The sequence below is a fragment of the Labeo rohita genome, unplaced genomic scaffold (assembly GCF_022985175.1).
Source record: "Labeo rohita strain BAU-BD-2019 unplaced genomic scaffold, IGBB_LRoh.1.0 scaffold_355, whole genome shotgun sequence".
In the NCBI taxonomy this organism is placed as follows: domain Eukaryota; kingdom Metazoa; phylum Chordata; class Actinopteri; order Cypriniformes; family Cyprinidae; genus Labeo; species Labeo rohita.
This window is the reverse complement of record NW_026129273.1, coordinates 24,011-43,676: the sequence shown is the minus strand read 5'-3', so window position 1 is coordinate 43,676 and position 19,666 is coordinate 24,011. Positions and strand designations below refer to the sequence as shown.

Sequence of the window (19,666 nt, the reverse complement as noted above, 5' to 3'; positions counted from 1 at the left end):
TGAAGAAAGGTAGAAAGGTAGAAAAGAAAGGTATGTAACAAAACATGGTCAGGTCAAAGTGTCAAATCAAATTTTTGGTCCCAAAATTGTATCAATTTTACTGGTAGTCCACTGTATGAAGAATTTTTGGGGATAATATGTTACAGTTTACTCTATTTTGCTAAAATATGTGTTTTGTTTTATTTTATCATCTGAAAGTGAATGCTTTTATTTGAAAACTTTAATATTTATGTTGTTTTAAAACTGTTTTGTTATAAATAATTGTGTAGGTCTCTGTTTTTGAGCAATCATGAGTTATACATTTCATTAATAAAAAAAAAAAAATCTTTAAAAAACCTATAAAAATCATGAATTTATGAGGGTTAATATTTTAAAAAATGTGCAAACAACAGAGAATGAAAACGAAAGTAAAAACTCGCACTAATTCATCTTTGAATTCTCCGAACACACATGGCTCAGAATGCCATTTTGACCTGCAGCTAGTATATTTAAAGGTACAGTTCATCCAAAAATTTGAATTCTGTCATTTATTTGCCCTCATGTGATGATACCCAGATTTACTTAGCCTTATCACCAAATGACTACAGCCCCATTGATTCCCTCTGCCAATGCATTGATGAAATTAACAGTTGGATGTGCCAGAACTTCCTTCAGTTAAACAAGAAGAAAACTGAAGTCACTGCATTTGGAAGCGAAGAGGAAGTTCTTAAGGTGAATGCATACCTTGACTCTAGGGGTCAAACAACTAAAAACCAAGTCAGGAATCTTGGTGTGATTCTGGAGTCAGACCTTAGTTTCAGTAGTCATGTCAATGCAGTAACTAAATCAGCATACTATCATCTCAAAAATATTGCAAGAATTAGATGTTTTGTTTCCAGTCAAGACTTGGAGAAACTTGTTCATGCCTTTATCACAAGCAGGGTGGATTATTGTAATGGCCTCCTCACTGGCCTTCCCAAGAAAACCATTAGACAGCTGCAGCTCATCCAGAACACTGCTGCCAGGATTCTGACTAGAACCAGAAAATCTGAGCATATCACACCGGTCCTCAGGTCCCTACACTGGCTTCCAGTTATATTTAGAATTGATTTTAAAGTACTTTTACTCATTTATAAATCACTCAATGGCCTAGGACCTACATACATTGCAGATATGCTCACTGAATATAAACCTAACAGACCACTCAGATCATTAGGATCGAGTCAGTTAAAAATACCAAGGGTTCACACAAAACAAGGGGAATCCACTTTTAGCTATTATGCTGCCCGCAGTTGGAATCAGCTTCCAGAAGAAATCAAATGTGCTAAAACATTAGCTACATTTAAATCTAGACTCAAAACTCATCTGTTTAGCTGTGCATTTACTGAATGAGCTCTGTGCTACGTCCGAACTGATTGCACTAATGTATAACCTTTTTCCATTTTTACCTGTCTTAAATTTGTTTTAAATCAATTTTTAAATAATTTTAAAAGTTTTTTTTTTTTTTTTTTTGTTTTATTGTTGTGATTATTGTTTTTATGATTATTCTACTGCCTTTTTTGTGAATTATTGTTTTATTATTATTTTTATGATTATTCTACTTCCTTTTATGTAAAACACTTTGAATTACCTTAGTGTATGAAATGTGCTATATAAATAAACTTGCCTTGCCTTGCCTTGCCTCATGTGGGAAAAAAAAAAATACTATGGAATGGTTGCCGTCAACTGTTTGGCTACTAACATTCTTCTTCTATTGTGCTCAGAAGGAAACTCATACAAGTTTGGAACAACTTGAGGGTAGTAAAAGATGACAGAATTGTAATTTTTTGGGTGAACACTTCCTTTAACTCTTGTGAGAGTGATGTTGTTTCCCTTAAACAAACATAGACAATATTTAGACACTTGTAACATTCTTTCAGTGCCTGGTACACAGCTGCGATAAGCAGAATAGCCAGCACAGTAGCATTATTCCAGATCAGGAGAGCAAAACAACATGATGGTATGTGTGGGTTTTCCTGTCAACAACATGCATGAAGAACCACAGCAGGTTCCTCTTAACAAGTTACTCTGAAGCAAATTTATTTTCTGTTGGAACAGGATCAGCGTCCTCAGCTTGCACAGATTGTTGTCCAGTGATTAAACATTTGCCAGTGAAGTATTTGGCCCCATAAGCATATTTCAAGTCTTGCACAAGCTGAGTAAAAACCACTGAGATACTGTGTTAACAATGCCGGTATTACACACCCTCTTCATCTAATGTCAGAAAACAGCAGCTGAAGTTCATTTTCAACAACATCCCTGACCAGTCTGATATTAACAATCCCATTTGTAAATGGGTTCAGCTGTGCATGGCAGACAATAAATCAGATATTAATGTACAGAGATGTACAGTAGTTTTGACACACATGCAATAACAAAAACCAACAACAGTCTCTTTACATAAAATGATAAATCTGTTACACTGTTATCTTGAAGTACTGAACTAACTCAAGCTGAATAATGAACAACATTGTTGCCTTTGTAAAACTACTTACAGCTGAATTGAACTTGTTTCAAAATGATGAGGTTTACACTGTTATTGATCTGAACTGAACCAACATTGTGCTGAGTTTAGATGAATAATGACACTGTTGTCTTTTAGAGCTGCTTTACAGAAGAATCTCCATAGTTGAATTTCCATAACTGATTCTGCTATTTTCCTGTGTTTCTCCGTGAAGCTGCTTTGACACAATCTGTACTGTATCAGTCACCGCATTCCAAGGTTTGATGTTCCCAGATAACAACCGGTAAAAACTAATAACACAGGCTCATCCGGGTAACTGCAGGTAACTGCCTGCAGTTTTTTATTTGTGGAAGCTGGTTGGCTAATAAAATATTAAAACTCAATTCAATATAAAAATGAATACAATTATTTAATTAATTATGTCATCCTGGTATCACAGATTTACAAATGCAGTTGCTGTCATTTTGCGACGATTGTTTTGTACACTGTAATGGATTCTAAAATAACTAACAAACTGAAGTTGAAACATTTTCATTTTCAATATCTTTTATCACCATAATTCTGTGGTGAAATGTTGTGGTATGATTGTACAGACTCTCTTAAACATCCGTCTAGTTTGAGCTTGCCACTTCCTTTCATAACGGAAGCTTTGTGTTCAAATATTTGAACTCAGATCAATGTTTTATGTCTAATTATTCACTTCTGTGGCAAGAAGCTGTGTAATAAGAGCTATATTGCAAAATAAAGCCCTTGAGTCTTATACAACTGCTGACAAGGCTGTCAAGCTTTTTTCTGCGCTCAAATTTCATCAGCCTATGGTGGCCATGTTTTTCGAGATAGCCACTTGTGGCACTTTGCACCAAGATTGTGTGGTCTGATTTTCATGTTAACAGGACAAACCGTTGCATAGTTATGGACATTTTTATGCACTTATAGCACCACCAAGTGGGCAAACTTCATGACTTTTGTCAGGTGACCTCAGATTCAGGTCTTACATTAGCATTGTGAATTTGGCAAAGATTAAAGATAACTCATTCCTTTCAAAAGTTATAGTGGTTTTCTGCCGCTTTCAAATGTTTTGGTGTCCCTTTGCGAGTCGAAAGTTCAGCTTTATATATATATATATTTGTATATGTATATATATATATATATATATATATATATATATTATTGATATTCACTCTCCAGAGAATGTTCCTGCTTTGGTTCTGATCAGGGTTAGGTTCCCAAAGTTAGCAAAAGTAGGTTTTTCAAAAAATGCTAAATATCTGAAAATTTCACCATGTGACACACAAATCTGAGGCATCTGAGGTTTTGTCTAGTCTGAGCCAAGGATTCCAACAACATAAGACGCTTGAGATTTTGTACTTTTGATTTTAAGTCTCTACGACTTACAGTTTGGACTGTCCTAACAATTGCAATGGGTTTTGTGCTTGAACCCCTAAAAAAAAGATTTTTATATTAATTTATTTTTTTATTTTTTATATTAATTTCTTGTTTTCATTTATTTTAACTTGATGTAGCATAGTAACTAAACATAAAAATTAATAAAGCTATAACATAAATATATGTAAAAACAACAAACATGATTAACACACACCAAAAAGTACTAAAACTTTAACTAAAGTTAACATGAAAACAGAACATATAAAAATAAATTCTATTTAAAACAATAACTAAAACAATATTATATCAGTGATACTAATATAACACTTTTTTCTTTAACTTGTTTGTCTGTCATGTTCTCACACAGTGTGAATTGCGTGCCTAAATAAGAACACAGCGTTCTGCTATGAACACGGCACATCTCAGTGCAAATTGTTTTTTTTAATCTGTCAGAATGTAATGCAGGTTTTGCACTGAGGCTATTGAAGAATTTTACAGTCGGCCTATTGAAGCTTATTGAAGGATGGAGCGGAGAAAACTACATTCATCTCGACAGCTGTTGTGCAACGGAAAACAAAGCACCGTTTGTAAGAGCAAAACAGAAGAAATGACAGATGGATCAATCTACCTTTTTGAGAATCACAATGCCTTCGTTGGTCTTGTTGTCTGTGCTTATGGAGAAATAACCGGCCTCGTTTCCTGACACGATTGTGAAGACGGCAAGCCAGTTGTCAGTATACTTCTGATCCATGTCGATCGCTTGAATCCTCACCACTTCCACATTTACAGTGTTTTCCTCCACACTGCACTCATACTAAAACCAAACAAAGTGATTTCACATAACATTTTATATCAATTAAATATGTAATATAAAAAAAAAAAAACTTGTTTTACACGTATGTGCAAAAATATGTTCCCAACAACTCAGTGAACTAAAGATGTGTCACTTTTAAGTCATTTGGTGTATGCTATGTCTATCTAGACTTGAAATGTAGTAATACTCAAAAAATAAAATCTTACATAGGCGCTCTTTAAAGTAGGGATGTTGTCATTGACATCAAGAATACTGATGGTAACTGTCCCTGTTCCTGAATTTCCATCCACAGCTCCGTTCATATCAGTCCCTTTAACAATCAACGTGTATGTGTCATGTTTCTGTGATGAGAAAAGCACAAACATCAGTCACAACCGATTGAATCAACTTGGAAAAACTTCTCAAATTTCTCATTTCAAAACCTTTAGAAATGTCTTCTGTACACTTTAAGGACCAATTCTTACTAAAGGTTAGTTGTTTATTAGCATGCATATTACTAGCATATTGGCTGTATATTACTTTTAAAGCACATATTAGTGTCTTATTCTGCATGACAATTTCTAGACCCTTAATAAGCAGCAAATTAGGAGTTTGTTGAGGCAAAAGTCAAAGTTAATAGTGAGAATTGGACCTTAAAATAAAGTGCAACCTCATAAACACAGAATCTCCAAAGCTGGCAGAACCAGTCAACAAAAAAAGTGAAATGTCATGCAACATCAATTATGTTTCTGTAAAAACTAGATTTGCATTTCCTGATGAAAAAAGAGAAATGCTTGCAATGCAATCAATCAAGCAACAAGTCTGTGGTAAAATGATCCAGAGAAGCAAAATAAATCAATGTTCAGAATGTCAATAAATTGTAAATTGGACATTGGACAAAAAAAAAAAAAAAAAAAAACTACAAATGAACTACAAAAACAAATTTTAAAATTAGTATGTACATTAATCAATTCAAGCAAAATCAATTACAATTTCCAAATGCAGCAACAATTTAAACATGAATTATTAAATTGAATGTCTCGATGTTAGCAACTGCATACCTCTCTGTCGAGCGCGTTTTTCATGACGTATAACCCACCGGTCTGTGGATTAATGTAGAACATCTCTTCGGGATGCTGTTTAACAATGCTGTAGGCGATTTTTGCATGCAGAGTTCCTTCTTGATCCGCGTCTGTTGCGATGGCAGTCGTTGCAAACGTGGCTGAAAAATGACATGCCTTAGACTTAACACAAACTTCTTGAAACATTTAACTGTTTAATTTGTGCAACACAACATGCCAAGGCAACTTAGATTGCTTGATAATAAAAAAGGAGTAAAGTGGTCACTCGAGACGAGATTTTTCAACTTTTCTTAAGAAATCCTCAGTGAAGACAAAATAGTCTTTTATTCAACTGAAAAAGACAAAATGCCAAAAAATGTAGGTGCATTTTGAACTTTATGAAAATAAACTTCCATTTTAATGAATTATATGCAGTATAAAAAAAAAAAAAAAAACAACAACATTTAAACAAGAGCTTCACCATTCTGGATAAATTGAGAATCCCAGTTTTTTTTAATAAATTGGAGACCATGATTCTCTTACGATTCTGGAGAAAAACAGATTAGAAAACTAAACAAAATAACATAATTTACTAGTGGTTCTGACAAACTGTTCATTGCTTAAGTCTTTTAAAAACATGTATTCACTTCATTAGGCCTGCATCCCAATGTGCATACTATCCATCCTAAATTCTATGTAATAGTAGTAATTTTCAATACTATTTAGGGCAGATATTGTGGATAGAATGCACATTGGGACGCAGGGTAAGACTTGTTTGACTATTGAAATCTCCTGAATGAATGATTCAACGACATACTTTTTTTAAACGGTCAGTTGTCGCCTCCTCCTGGTGGAAGAGGACAAGCGTTACAATACATACAAGTTTTAAGATACTTTCGTTTTGATCGCTACTGTAGACAATAAGTGTTTATACCCAAACTATAAACTTGTATCCCAGTACTTAAGTTATTTAAATGTCTGTAACACAGAAATAATGATTATAATGTGGTTGAAAAGACCGTTTGTGTTGCTCTTTCTGCGTTCACATTTACCCCGACCCTCTGATTCATTAACATGGGCAGCGAGCATAGGCGGATTAAGGGGCACCACGGAAAGACATTTTCTCCGGTAAGACCAGCAATGTATTCTCAAATGTCTATTTAGCCAACTATACCCTTTTTTTTTTTTTTTTTTTTTTTTTTTTTTTTTTTTTTTCTTCCTGCGTGAATCAGTGGATGCGCGATCTATCGCCGAATGTACACATACTGGGTGAACCCGTGCGCTTTCGTTTGACGCCCATATATTACTCAGACAGGTTCTAGGAGCATGTTGTGCGGTGTCCCGCAATTCCGGTCTCTGCAACTGAAATGAAACGATCTCACTCACAGATGTATGAATCTAAATGTGCTAAAGAGCGTCGGCCTTGCGCTTTCAGATTGTAGTTTGCAGCCGCTGGCAATCAAGAACGAGTCAGTTTGTAAGTTTAATTTTCAGTTCAAATCCTCACAAAACTATGTAACTATATAAAGTTCTTAAAGTTGTTATACCACATGTTATCCGCCAACCTTAAACAAAAAAACTGTTTCATTTATTAGGCAAGTAACAAACTGAAACAACGAAAAAGTCTGTTTTCACACCTAATAACAAATGGGGGGGGTATACTTATTCGTATTGGACCATTCGGTACAAGGCTTTCGGTCCCGTACGTTTGGATTCGTTGCACTAATCCTATTATATTTAAATAATAATAATAATACAGCTTACAGTGTGTGAAATATATCAGTGCCATTGTGCTCAACAAAGGCAGCACAAATGACGTAACTGGCAATGTGTTGTCTGCCTCTCCCACTCTTAAAGAAAAAACACACTTTTCCAGTAGGGTTATGACGGTGAGGCAGTTTGTTTTCCCTCTTTTTCTCGCTTTTGTTTACTTTTAAAAAGCTTGTAAATGCTTGTGCATTGCAGATGTGCAAATGCGCCTTTTACTTTCACTTTAGAATTAGCGGCAATTCGGCGTCAGTTGATTGAATTGATAACAAAACCATCGTATTGAAACGAACCGTTACACCCCTAAAACAAACAAACTAAATAAATTCAGAAATAAATATTTGCTTTTTATTTTATATGGCCTTCTTTTGACCTTGATAAAAGCATGCATTCTTGCTAGCATAATTTTTATGCACTTTTCCACAGTCTCCTACTGACTGTTACTGACTTCCAAATGGTTTCTAGCTGTTCACTAAGACTTGCTTTTGATTATACTTTTGTGCAATCTATCTTTGAATCCATTCAGTCTCAACAATAATTGTATTTTATCATTAGAAACACTGCTGTGACTAAAGATCTTACACATACTGGTGGATTAATCATTACAGAAACAAACATAACATTGGTTATCACCAATACAGGGTAACTGTGGCACAAACCTTACCATCACTCTAGGTGTCGTTGCCCAGGGGCACCAAAGAGTCTTAATCCGCCACTGGCAGCACAAAACGTGCTTCTCACGCTCCACTGACACTCACTATGCGAAACAGTCCTAATAGACATAGCTAAGTAATGAAATATTTCTTATTGACACAAGCATGTTGCTTGCAAAAAAAATATTTTATTAGACTTAAGCTCCGTGGGGTGTTTGTTTTGCCACATCAGTGTTTACGCACGGCACTAACTTGCGAATGTCTCTGGTTTCATGATTGGATGCATCATGCAATATGTGCTGTGATAATGTGCATTGAAAGCAAAAAAAAAAAAAAAAAAAAAAAAAACTAAAGTAGGAAAATAGTGTGGAAAACCTAGTTTCCTCCAAATGTACTTGTATTTTCATCCAAGCCCAAACGTAACACTTTACTGTCAGACTGTCAGTTACTAGAGCTATTAGAGAGACTGCAACAACTGATCCTTACATGATCCGTGTCGCTGCATCTTGATATCTGAAATACTGAAGACTGAACTCTTGTATGTGTAACCAACAATGCTAAAATCCTTAGCAGTGGCTAAATGACAGGAGTGTTTACACTGTAAGTACAATGTGGTCAGATGCATTATGGACCACTTCTGAATGTAGTTGAATGTTTTGGACCCTGTTTACATCAGTGTTGAGCGTTATACATTCATTGATTCAACCAGATCGGATTAAACCAATGAATTTGAATATCCGCTGGTATGCGCTCTGCTTACGCATCTGTTTTGAAATAAGTGCTAAAATGAAAGTGCCGTCGGAGCATGAAAAAATGGGCTTTGTCCTCACATGCCCTATAGCATGATGATTCCTGCTTTACTACCTCAAAAATCATTTAATCATTGTGTTTCACAGTGCATGTTCTGATGATCGAAATCAAAATAACGGTTCTGTTCAATTTTTTGTGTTTGTGTTTCGGTCATCATCCAGAAAATGCTAGTTAATGTTGTCGAATTGGACCAAAAACGTACTGACAGACAGTAGGCACAGGGTATAACAGCTTCACAAACATTGCCTAAATGTTCCACAAATAATGTTTTTTTTTTTCCTCAAAAACTGAAGTGTATAAGCTCAGATCAACGAGGCCTGCGTTCAGTCAGTCAAGAAAAGAAAAGCAAAACCTGTGCTGACTGAAAGAAAACAAGGCGACAAAAAGACAGAATCAAAGATTTAGTGATAATGTAACATAACGAGGAATTTACAAGCATTTTTTTTTATCTGTACTTTCATTTTATCCATCATATGAGGTATTTCTTACCCTTTTGCAGTAGTTGTCACACAGCCCTGAATACAGGTATAATTGTTGTTTGTCAGAATAAAAAAAAACACTCTTTGTATTTGTGTGCAATTAAAGCAATGCATTGGCCATCAGCCCCTGCTGACCTTTGAGTACAAGTATGCCTCACTAACAACCAGCCAGTTTTTTCAATGGTTAATACTATGCTTGACATGTTTTACTGTTATGTTAGTCAAGCCAGTCTGTGGAATATTCAGTTCTGAGCAATCTTTGCAGTTCTAAATGCAGTCTTTTCTAACCTCATCAGTAAAGACAAAGGTTAATTCTATATGCCCAGTCAACCTTGTTTTTTACTAGATTTCTGTTTTGTAACAAAGATTACAAAAGTCTGAGAGTCTCCTACTAGAATGCATCAATGTTCAGTGTCAGTGTTGCTCTGGATTTTTCTATTTTTAATGCTGGGTGTTTTTTGCATTTGTTGTCAGTCATGGGAAGTGACAGCAGTGACAAATGACATGTTCTCTCCAGCACTCAGCTCTTAGAGTCGGGCTGTAATCAGCTTCGGCTCTAGACTGTTCAAGTGTTCGGGGAGGAGAGGAGGGACAGTGATATGAAATGGGTGCGACTGGCACCCGTGTGATTTAACACAATTTCAATAAACAAGAAGTTAATATTGTGGTCATTTTGCTCAATTTTCCAAACAAAAATAATTTGAAACAAAAAGCCACAGCAGAACTGTTGTGCATCTATGAGCAACACACAGTGGGGTTTTGTTGCTGAATTAATCTGTGGTTGAGAACCAGTCGATTAAGCCAATGATTCAATGACTCATTCATTAAGACTGTCACTTGCTTTGTGTCACAGACTTTCAGTTATCTGGTATTAATTTCTTCTTTCATGGACTTCTAGTTTGTCTTCATTAGTTGCTGTTGTCCTTTGTTCTCGTTTCCAGCCAGATATTAGGTGTCAAGGTTATTCATTTATTTGGTGTTTGTCGTTAGTTTCATCATTCGCCCTGTATTTAAGTTGCTCTATTTCACACAGTTGTCGGTTGTTGTTTGTGTCTAGTTCACACTGTTACACCTGTTTGTTCAATGTTTAAAAAAACTTGTTTGTATTTCCCTTCTGAAAAAAACAGCTAAAACCAGCCTAGGCTGGTTGGCTGGTTTTAGCTGGCCTTAGTTGGTCAGCAGGATGGTTTTAGAGGGGTTTTGGCCACTTCCTTGGCTGGTCAGGCTGGGAGACCAGCTAAAACCAGCAGCTTCCAGGTTAAACCAGCTAAAACCAGACAGCCAGCCTAGGCTGGTGCTTTTAATTTCCTATTTAGAGTATAATTTCTTTCCTTCTTTCTTTCTTTCTTTTTTTTTCCATTTTTCAATGTTAATTAAAAAAAAATACCCATTTATTGTCATTAGTCACTTTAGTATAGGGAACAATTCTCACTATTAACTAGTTGCTTATTACTAGCGCCTATTCATAACACAATGGCTGTTAATTAGTACTTATAAAGCATATAGTCTTCATGACCATATTCTACATCCCTAATCCTACTTAATACCTGAACTTAACAACTACCTTACTAACTATTAAGAAGCAGCAAATTAGAAGGCAAAAGTCATAGTTAATTGTTTGTTAATAGCAAGAAGTGGACCTTAAAATAAAGTGTGACCGTTTTCGTTGTCTATATTCTCTAGTTTGTATATCACGTTGTGTTCACCAGTGGTTAGTACAAGTTGTGGATGAAATCTTCAGCAGGAGTGTCTGTATCCTTCACAGTTCAATTGTTAATTATTTTAAGAACAACAGTCTTTACGAAAATGATTGCATACACAAAGCATGAAAGTGGGCGAAAACCTAAATATTCATCTTGAAAAACCTGTTTGCACAAAAACCCGACCACAGAGAATTTCACAAAGCCAACTTCCATGAAAGAGTTGCAACAGCTAAAACTGTAATCACAGGCACAAAACTAAAATGCAAAAAACGTGGTGTCATGACCATGAAACCTGAACAGTTGGAAAACCCAGATGAACTTTAACAGCTGCCTTGATCATCTCAATCACCTGCCTACACTGATACAGAATAAACGAATAACCCCAAAACTTGTACTTTTCATTTTTTTACGAAAAACATTAAGTAATTATTCACATTGCAGGCTGGAGAAAGTAGGGGAGGTGTAAACAAATTCTCTAAAGGTTAACTAGAAACAACTGATTTGTTTAAAAACAATGAGAGTGGAAGTGCAGGTCTTGATTAAGACATTGGTTTAAAGGGCAGCCATCCCAAATTCTAAGGAAATTTCTATCCAAAATCTTACATAAACATCATAAGTTAACAAGAACGTCAGTCAATGCTAGGGAGTTATCATGGATTGTCTGTAATGCTGTTCCACACAATTAGCAATTTCTTGTGAAGGATTTGGTAATACCTGAGTCATAACAATCATCACATACAACGATTGCATAAGGAATAAGGATTTTATACAGGAGTTTTCAGACTTTGTGGGTGAAATTTGTCTAAAATTGATCAATTGTTAAACTTTTAATTGTGGCAGATTTCACAATGTGTGTTTTTATCTATCTAACTGACTGGCTAAAGACTTTTTTAACCTTATATAACATGTATGTGGAGCTACTCATGATCATGGACATACCTTGGACTTAATGGGAGCGTAGATGGAAGAAGGACAAATTACAGGTGTCCTGTGACATTACGTGACAGCTAAGAGAAACTGTTTTGCTGATTTACTCTTAAAGCACAATGGTAATTATAATGCTTTGTTCAATACTATTAACTCAGTGCTTATTCCAGCTGTTGCATGCCCTGATCTGTCTACAGGAAACTGATAATATCAGGTTGCATATTCTACATGGTTCAATTGACCCCCATTTACTTCACACTACTTCTGCTGTGTTTGATCAATTCATACGAATTTCTCTTCAGCCTTTAGCTGAGGTGGTTGGCCAGGTGAAACATACCAGTTTTGGTCACAATGTTATCCCATCAACATTAGTTAGCAGACTTTTGATATCATTGGTCCCAGTATGCTGACTTTAATTGATTAAAGGTTTAAACAGCAATAGTTCCAATGAGTTTTAAGGATGCTATTGGATCCAAGTGTTTCATCTAATTACCGTCCTATTTCTAAATGGCCATTTTTATCCAAATTCTAGAAAAGGTCTCTTTAAGCCAATTGCAGAATTTTCTAAATTTTCAGTCAAGGTTTAAAGCAAATCATAGCACAGAAATGGCATTGTTGAAAGTTTTAAATGAGATTTTGATTTCTGTGCTCAGTGATTTTAGTTTTATTAGACCTCAGAATAGATATTCTTGTCTCTCACCTAGAAAAGACAATGAGAGTTCGGGGCACGGCACCTGAATGGTTCAAGTCTTTTTCAGTTTATTTTGGTCTACATTACACTAAAACAGCTCTTTTGTCTAGTGGGGTTCCGCAAGGATCTATTCTTGGCTCAATTCTGTTTTCATTATACTGTATATGCTACAGTTATGTTTTATATTTCATAAGCATGGACTATGTTTTCATTGTTACGCAGATGACACTCGGGTATACTTATCTTTGCAAAAGCAGATAATTCCCTGTTGACGTGTTTACATGTAGTTAAATCTTGGATGTCACAAAATGTTCTGTATTTGAATAAAAGCAAAACTGAAATAGTCTGGTTTGGGGTTTCCTAGAATGTTTTTGGGCAATCTGCAGTAAAGAATTTTGGTGTACAATTTGAGTATGTTTCCTGAAGACTGTTTAATGTACTCTTGTATATTTTATGTATTTGATGCTGTGATGCGTTGATTGTTTGTTGGTGTTACTATGTTACAGTATGGTATTGTCATTTAAAATGTAATTTTTTTTTAGTAATTGCACAGCACATTGATGAACTTTTATGCTGTTTTAATTGGTGACACTTTAGAATAAGAAACAATTCTCAGTTAATATTACTTATTCGCATGCCTATTATTAACACAATGGATGTTTATTAGTACTTATAAAGCACATATTCTGCATGACCATATTCTACATCATTAATCCTACCCAATACCTGAACTTAACAACTACCTTACTAACTATTAATAAGCAGCAAATTAAGAGTTCTTTGAGGCATAAGCCATAGTTAATGGTTTATTAACAGTGACAACTGGACCTAAAATAAAGTCTGACCTTTTAACTGTGCTTTATAAAGAGATAAATAGAAACTGTAATTATGAAACTGTTCTCTGGAAGGATTTAAAAATTAGTAATACTAGATAACAATGAACTACCACATTCAATTCTTACACAATCAGTTACAGGAAACATTTAGAATATACATCAGTATTTTCTCACACACCTAGTTTTCCTTTAGACGTTCAGGGCTGTTTCTCAATACCAAGAGCGCAATAGGTCTTGTGGAGACCAGTCTTGCCAGGCTACCTTGAAAGAACGATCGTGGAAGGACACAGAACGCATCTTTGCGAGAATTGTGATGCGCTGCGATCTTGCTCAACTGAATGTGTGGGCATAGTAGCGGCCAATGTACAGTAAATTCACAATGATTTTCTTAAGTCTGCATTTAATGCATCATTGACATCAAGAATACATACGGGACTTTCATGTCTTCTCTGTACTTGTGTATGCTGGTATTATCATATCCACCTGATACAGGATTTTTAGGTGGAGTTTCCCCTTAAAGATGATCGACATTTATTGTTTATAGATTTATTTATTTATTTAGACATTTGTGACTTAAACATTTTTTTTTCTGTCCACCCACAGATTTTTACACCTTTGTAGGACACTTTTTATTTTCTTTTTGGGATATTGAACAGTCTTTCATTTTGGAAAAAAAGACATTCATGATGTTTTTGAACCTTTACAGCACCTGCCGAATCATTGTATCAAGCCATGTAAATGTTCTGATGGTTTTTTCCTTAGTTTTAGATACTTCTGTGGTTGAAAAATGTCTTCACTTGACTTGACCAAGTACACAGTCGTTCACAAGTTGCACATGCAAGCGTTTCATTTAATGAAGGCATTCTAAGTAAATAAATAAGCAATAAATGCTTATCACCGTCAATCATGTCCACTTGAGCTTTGCTGCTTGTACTGAACTGACTTGTAATATTCACAAAGATTGTTTTTATTTTAACCCAGGCTCATTGGAAATACCTGCATGCAAAAGTGATATAAAAATGCTGATGCAACTTCCTCATATGCGGGCTTGATCTGTTTCGTCGAAGCATAGTTTTGTAGTCGTACCAGAGCGCTTCATTTCTCAAGTGCAAACCTATTGTGTTAGAAAACTCTGAAGCTGTATATGTGACGCTAATGTTCACAAGTATTCGTTTTCAATACTCACAGCATGTTAGAATTGTTTTGAAGTCATAACATAATGTCGTACAAGAAAATTTGGGTTTCCTAATTGAAACTCTGGCTCTGTAAATCATACTTTGTGTGAAAAGGAATACAAGTTCAGAGTTAACTGTCTCTAGTGTTCATTTCAACTGGAGAAATTGCAATTTGTACACATAGCTAGGTTTTTTCAGTTTTGTAGAAATGTAGACATGTATTTCTAATGAGCCTGTGTAGGCTAATTTCTTGATTGCTTCAGAAGTATGATGAATGATCCAGTACCTGTACTGCTCCACTCATAAACAGCTCCGATGGTCTGGTTAAACACAGGAGCGCAATCGTTCTCATCCTCCACCACGATTCTCAATTCAATATCTTTCTCAGCACGCCTGCCATTTAGAAACTTGGCCATCCCTTGAAGCTGGAATACAGAAAAATCACCCAAACATTTCACAAAATACATAATAGTCATAAAAGCCGTTTACTACTTTCAGTAAAAAATTCTTAAAGTGACAGACATTCATATTTCCCCTCTCCCCCATCCTCTCACTGCCCTTCATTTTCTCCTTGTCTTGTTTTCAAAAACTGCATTCAAGAAGAACAATGCAATACAAAGTACATCAAACACCCATTTAACTAGACACAAATGAGATATGGTAAGTATTCCTGATAAGCTAGACTGTGCTAAAAATATTTTTCAGTTAACCAAGTCAGAGCTCATCTGTATGACTCGAGAGATGCTGTTTTTATGCTCGGTCTAAGCATGTGAACTCTGATCATGTGAAGTACAAACTCTCTTCATATTATTGCTATACTCTTTTTAAAGTATGATATGCAAGTCGTTCATTGTCTAGTGTTGGTCATGTTCCTGCAAGCCTGATCTCTGCAGATTGTATGCAAATCAGCCGCCATTTACCTCAACATTCTGGCTAAAACAACAATTTAGAATTACATCACTTGCAGACCAATGGATCCTCTGCAGTGAATGGGTGCCGTCAGAATGAGAGTCCAAACAGCTGATAAAAACATCACAATAATCCACAAGTAATCCACACCACTCCAGTCCATCAGTTAACATCTTGAGATGACAAAAGAAACAAATCCGTCATTAAGATGTTTGTAACTTTAAAGCATTGCTTCTGGCTAAAATACAAGTCCATGATCCTTAAAAATGCTTCATCTAGTAAACAGTGATCTGGTCCAAATCATGTGAGAGATAAGCACAGATCAAGCACCGTTTACAAGAGGAAACAGTCCCAAAAAGTTCTAAATAAATATGCTGGTGGATTTTTATGTGAGAGAACAAGACATGGACTTTTCCTCTGGATGAAACGTTATTATGGATTATGGACTTAAAATTTCTTGACTGTTAATGATGAATTTGTTCTTACAAACATGCAACATTTGCCTTCACAAGATGTTATCTGATGGACTGGAGTGGTGTGGATTACTTGTGGATTATTGTGATGTTTTTATCAGCTGTTTGGACTCTCATTCTGACAGGACCCACTCACTGTAGAGGATCCATTGGTGAGCAAGCAATGTAGTGATAAATTTCCCCAAATCTGTACTAGGGGTGGGCAATATAACAGAAATCTTGGTAACACTTTACCATAAGGTGTCATTTGTTAACATTAGATAATGTATTAACTAACATAAACAAACAATGAACAATACATTTATTACACTGTTTATTATTCTTTGTTAAAGTTAGTTCACAGTGCATTAACTAATGTTAACACAACTTGTAATTTTAATAATGCATTAGTAAATGTTGAAAATAACATTAACTAAATGTAATAAATGCTGCAGAAGTATTGTTCATTTTTAGTTCATGTTAACTAATGTAGTTAATTTATTTTTACTAATGAACCTTATTATAAAGTGTTATCGTAACAATATTAATGATAGTATAGGTATTTTTGCTTTAAATAAAGTCTTTATGATATCAACATAGAAATTTCATAATTCTTTTTCTGAAAAAAATAAAAATAAAAAAAATAAATAAAAAAATTATGAAAAGAACTAGAACTAGCCTAAATGTAAATCTCAAGGTCACTAAAGACAAGTTCCAACTTTAATCAAACACACCTGAACAAGCTAATCAAGGTCTTCAGGATTACTAGGGCTACAGGCAGGATCAGCAATGCTTAAAACTCATTTTGCTATATGTGTAAATGATGTGTTTTTGTTTGTGTGTTGCACATTATAGGCACAATGTTTTCAACATCAATGTTTGAGTGTTCATAGCAGGGATAGAGACGATAGTCAAAAATCTCTACCCGTTGACAAATTTCTACTGGTATATTTTGCCCTCCCCTAATCTGTACCCATGAATAAACTCATCTACATCTTTGATAGCCTAAAACTTCATTTTTGGGTGAACTATTCCTTTAACTCCATGCCACATTTCTAAGACCATCAGGATTTTTGATTTTAGGTTGAGTTGGTTCTAAATCTGATTAAAAAATAAAGTAATATAAAATATTATTGCAATTTAAAATAACAGTTTTCCATTTTAATATACTTTAAAATATAATTTATTTCTGTGATCAAAGCTGAATATTGTATAAAATATATATTTCTGTGATCAAAGCTGAATATATATATATATATATATATATATATATTAAGCACAACTGTTTCCAACATTGATAATTAATCAGCATATTACAATAATTTTCTAAAGGATAGTTTGACACTGAAGACTGGAATAACAATGTTGAAAATCCAGCTTTGATCACAGGAATAAATACTATTTTAAAGTATATTAAAATAGAAAACCACTATTTTTAATTGCAATAATATTTCACAATAATGCTGTTTTTTTCTGTATTTTTAAGCAAATAAACACAGCCTTTCTGTAAGAATGTGCTATGGCTACTAAAATACAAGTTATGGGTTTTTAGTATGACCCGCACCTCATTTAGTAACTGAGTCATTCAGGCAGAATGTCTGCCATACATCACTTCACAACAATCCCAAATCCAGCTCTACTGTGAAATGTTGCTGTTAGCTGCTGTCTCGACTTCTTACTGACTCATCAATATACTTTTATAGTTTAGTCAGGGAAGGACAGACACCCATGCCATAAATGTTTATAATCGTGTGTAAAAGATGAAAGAGCTGCTCACATAATAAATGGAAGTTTTCTCTCTGTCTAACAATCCATGGATCCTGACCAAGCCCGTCTTACTATCAACAGTGAACAAGTTTTCGGGTGGCAGGCTAGCACCATGTCCAGCCAGTGAATATCGTATACTCATCCTGGTCTCCTCGTCTGAACGGATCTGAAAACAAATCCATTTCACACTTTAATTTGGTTTAAAGAGCATCTGTTCAATGAAAACACCACTTTTTTTCTACCCAATATGCCATTTTTTGTAAACATACAGTGATACATAGCTAGTTCATTCATCCTAATCCTACATGATAATTCATGGCAGAAAAAGTGAAAAGGTGCTTATAATTTTTCAATCAGGAGAGATTTTACAAATTACCATCTTATTTCCAGTAGCTCTATTTAATTTACACTGCAGCTGTCTGCTATTGTTCTTTATGGAAAATGAAAACAAAGACAAAAAAATGAAGAACTTACTTTGGCTATGTAATCCCGATACGTATAATCGACATTTTCCCTCAGTCTGTGTGGTGGGACAATCCATTCTCTCTTGTGTCGGACTGTCTTCAGTTGTCCTTCAGACGATGAAGTATGTAGTATCTACGTAAACACAAAAGCACATGTGTCTATTTCAACTAAATAATGTGATAAAGCAAACTGGAGAGCGGTAAAACATGTAATATAACATTCACATAAATGACAAGTTTACAGGTCGATTGCTTGATGCAAAATTAAAATATTCTGCTCACAAGATAAACATTACCATGACTTCCCCTCATAAAATCCAGTTTCACATTTCATGTCAAGCATGCTCTCGAATTGTCTTCTTTAAACAAGTATACTTATTTTTGGAAAACAACTTTCTTTCTTAAGGCTACATTGTTTGGGATGGTGCAAATAAAGCCACGACTGTGCTTACATTTTATGTATTATAAAGCATAACAAAAAGAATACTAGTGTTAATAATGTTTGTGTTAGTTTTACTAAAAAATAATTCCCTGATAAGTGCCTAAAGTTGAAAAATCATCAACATACATATGAAAAGAATTACTTTCTAAGGCCGCCGACCTTTTGCTTTGACTTCCTCTGTAATTCCCACCCTGGGTAAGACTACGCCCTCTTCCTCTGGCAATCTGGCAATACAATAATTTAACCAATAATATCTATCTCTATGAAAAAGGTCAGTGACATCTAGCTTCTATAAACAGTCTTTAATTAATATCTTCCCAGGGTTCATCAATGAACTCATAAACCCCTCGCTGACTATCACACATCTGTGTGAGAATGAGCACCAGAGAGCGCAAACACACACCCACACACACAAACTTAGTTGTTAAGATGAACAGAAAACAGCAGTTTATACACGTAAATCATATTAAATGATCACCTTATTAACACACACTGATGAGAAGTGTTTAGAGAGTGTTTAGTTTAGAGAAAAAAAAATCATATGAAAGAAACGAAACTATGAGGATACAGACAAAAGATTTAAGATGATATTCGAGTCAACATGAACAATGGAAAGTTTTCAGTCTTTTCGCTTACCGCCAGAATCAGCGTTACGAATAGTAAAATACCGCAGATCTTCGCCATTATCCGCCGCCGCTCCTGCCGTTACTCTCGGAACTTTGACACAGACTGACGAGCGGTCAGCGGCGGGCGGAGCTTTAGCACTGAAGAATACGGCGTAGAGGGGAGGGAAAAGACCGTCCACTGTCACACCCTATCAGTTCTGATAACGACACGACAAACTATAAATATACAATATTTTATTAGTA

General features: G+C 35.1%; 2 protein-coding genes across 3 annotated transcripts in view; one reads left to right on the top strand and one right to left on the bottom strand.

The window, feature by feature from the left end:
- The window catches only part of LOC127160464 (desmoglein-2), a 58,083-nt gene that overhangs the window by 16,088 nt on the left and 22,329 nt on the right, over positions 1 to 19,666 (top strand). The gene's annotated exons all lie outside the window — the stretch shown is intronic.
- On the bottom strand, positions 4,176 to 19,561 carry LOC127160465 (desmoglein-2-like). The gene is made up of 7 exons (XM_051103115.1): positions 19,434 to 19,561; positions 18,366 to 18,488; positions 17,902 to 18,057; positions 15,050 to 15,188; positions 5,723 to 5,883; positions 4,889 to 5,023; positions 4,176 to 4,682 (listed from the first exon to the last, which is right to left on the bottom strand). The coding sequence occupies exons 1-7, from the start codon at positions 19,479 to 19,481 to the stop codon at positions 4,488 to 4,490; spliced, it is 957 nt and encodes a 318-aa protein (XP_050959072.1). The 5' UTR covers positions 19,482 to 19,561; the 3' UTR covers positions 4,176 to 4,487.

Bases quoted from the DNA above. Each gene is read 5' to 3' on its own strand.
- LOC127160465 (XM_051103115.1), bottom strand. From the start codon at position 19,481: ATGGCGAAGATCTGCGGTATTTTACTATTCGTAACGCTGATTCTGGCG. The intron at 15,189-17,901 runs GTGAGCAGCTCT...TCTGTATTCCAG, and splicing joins AGAAAACTTCCATTTATTAT to CTTCAAGGGATGGCCAAGTT. The intron at 5,024-5,722 runs GTATGCAGTTGC...TTCTCATCACAG, and splicing joins AAAACGCGCTCGACAGAGAG to AAACATGACACATACACGTT.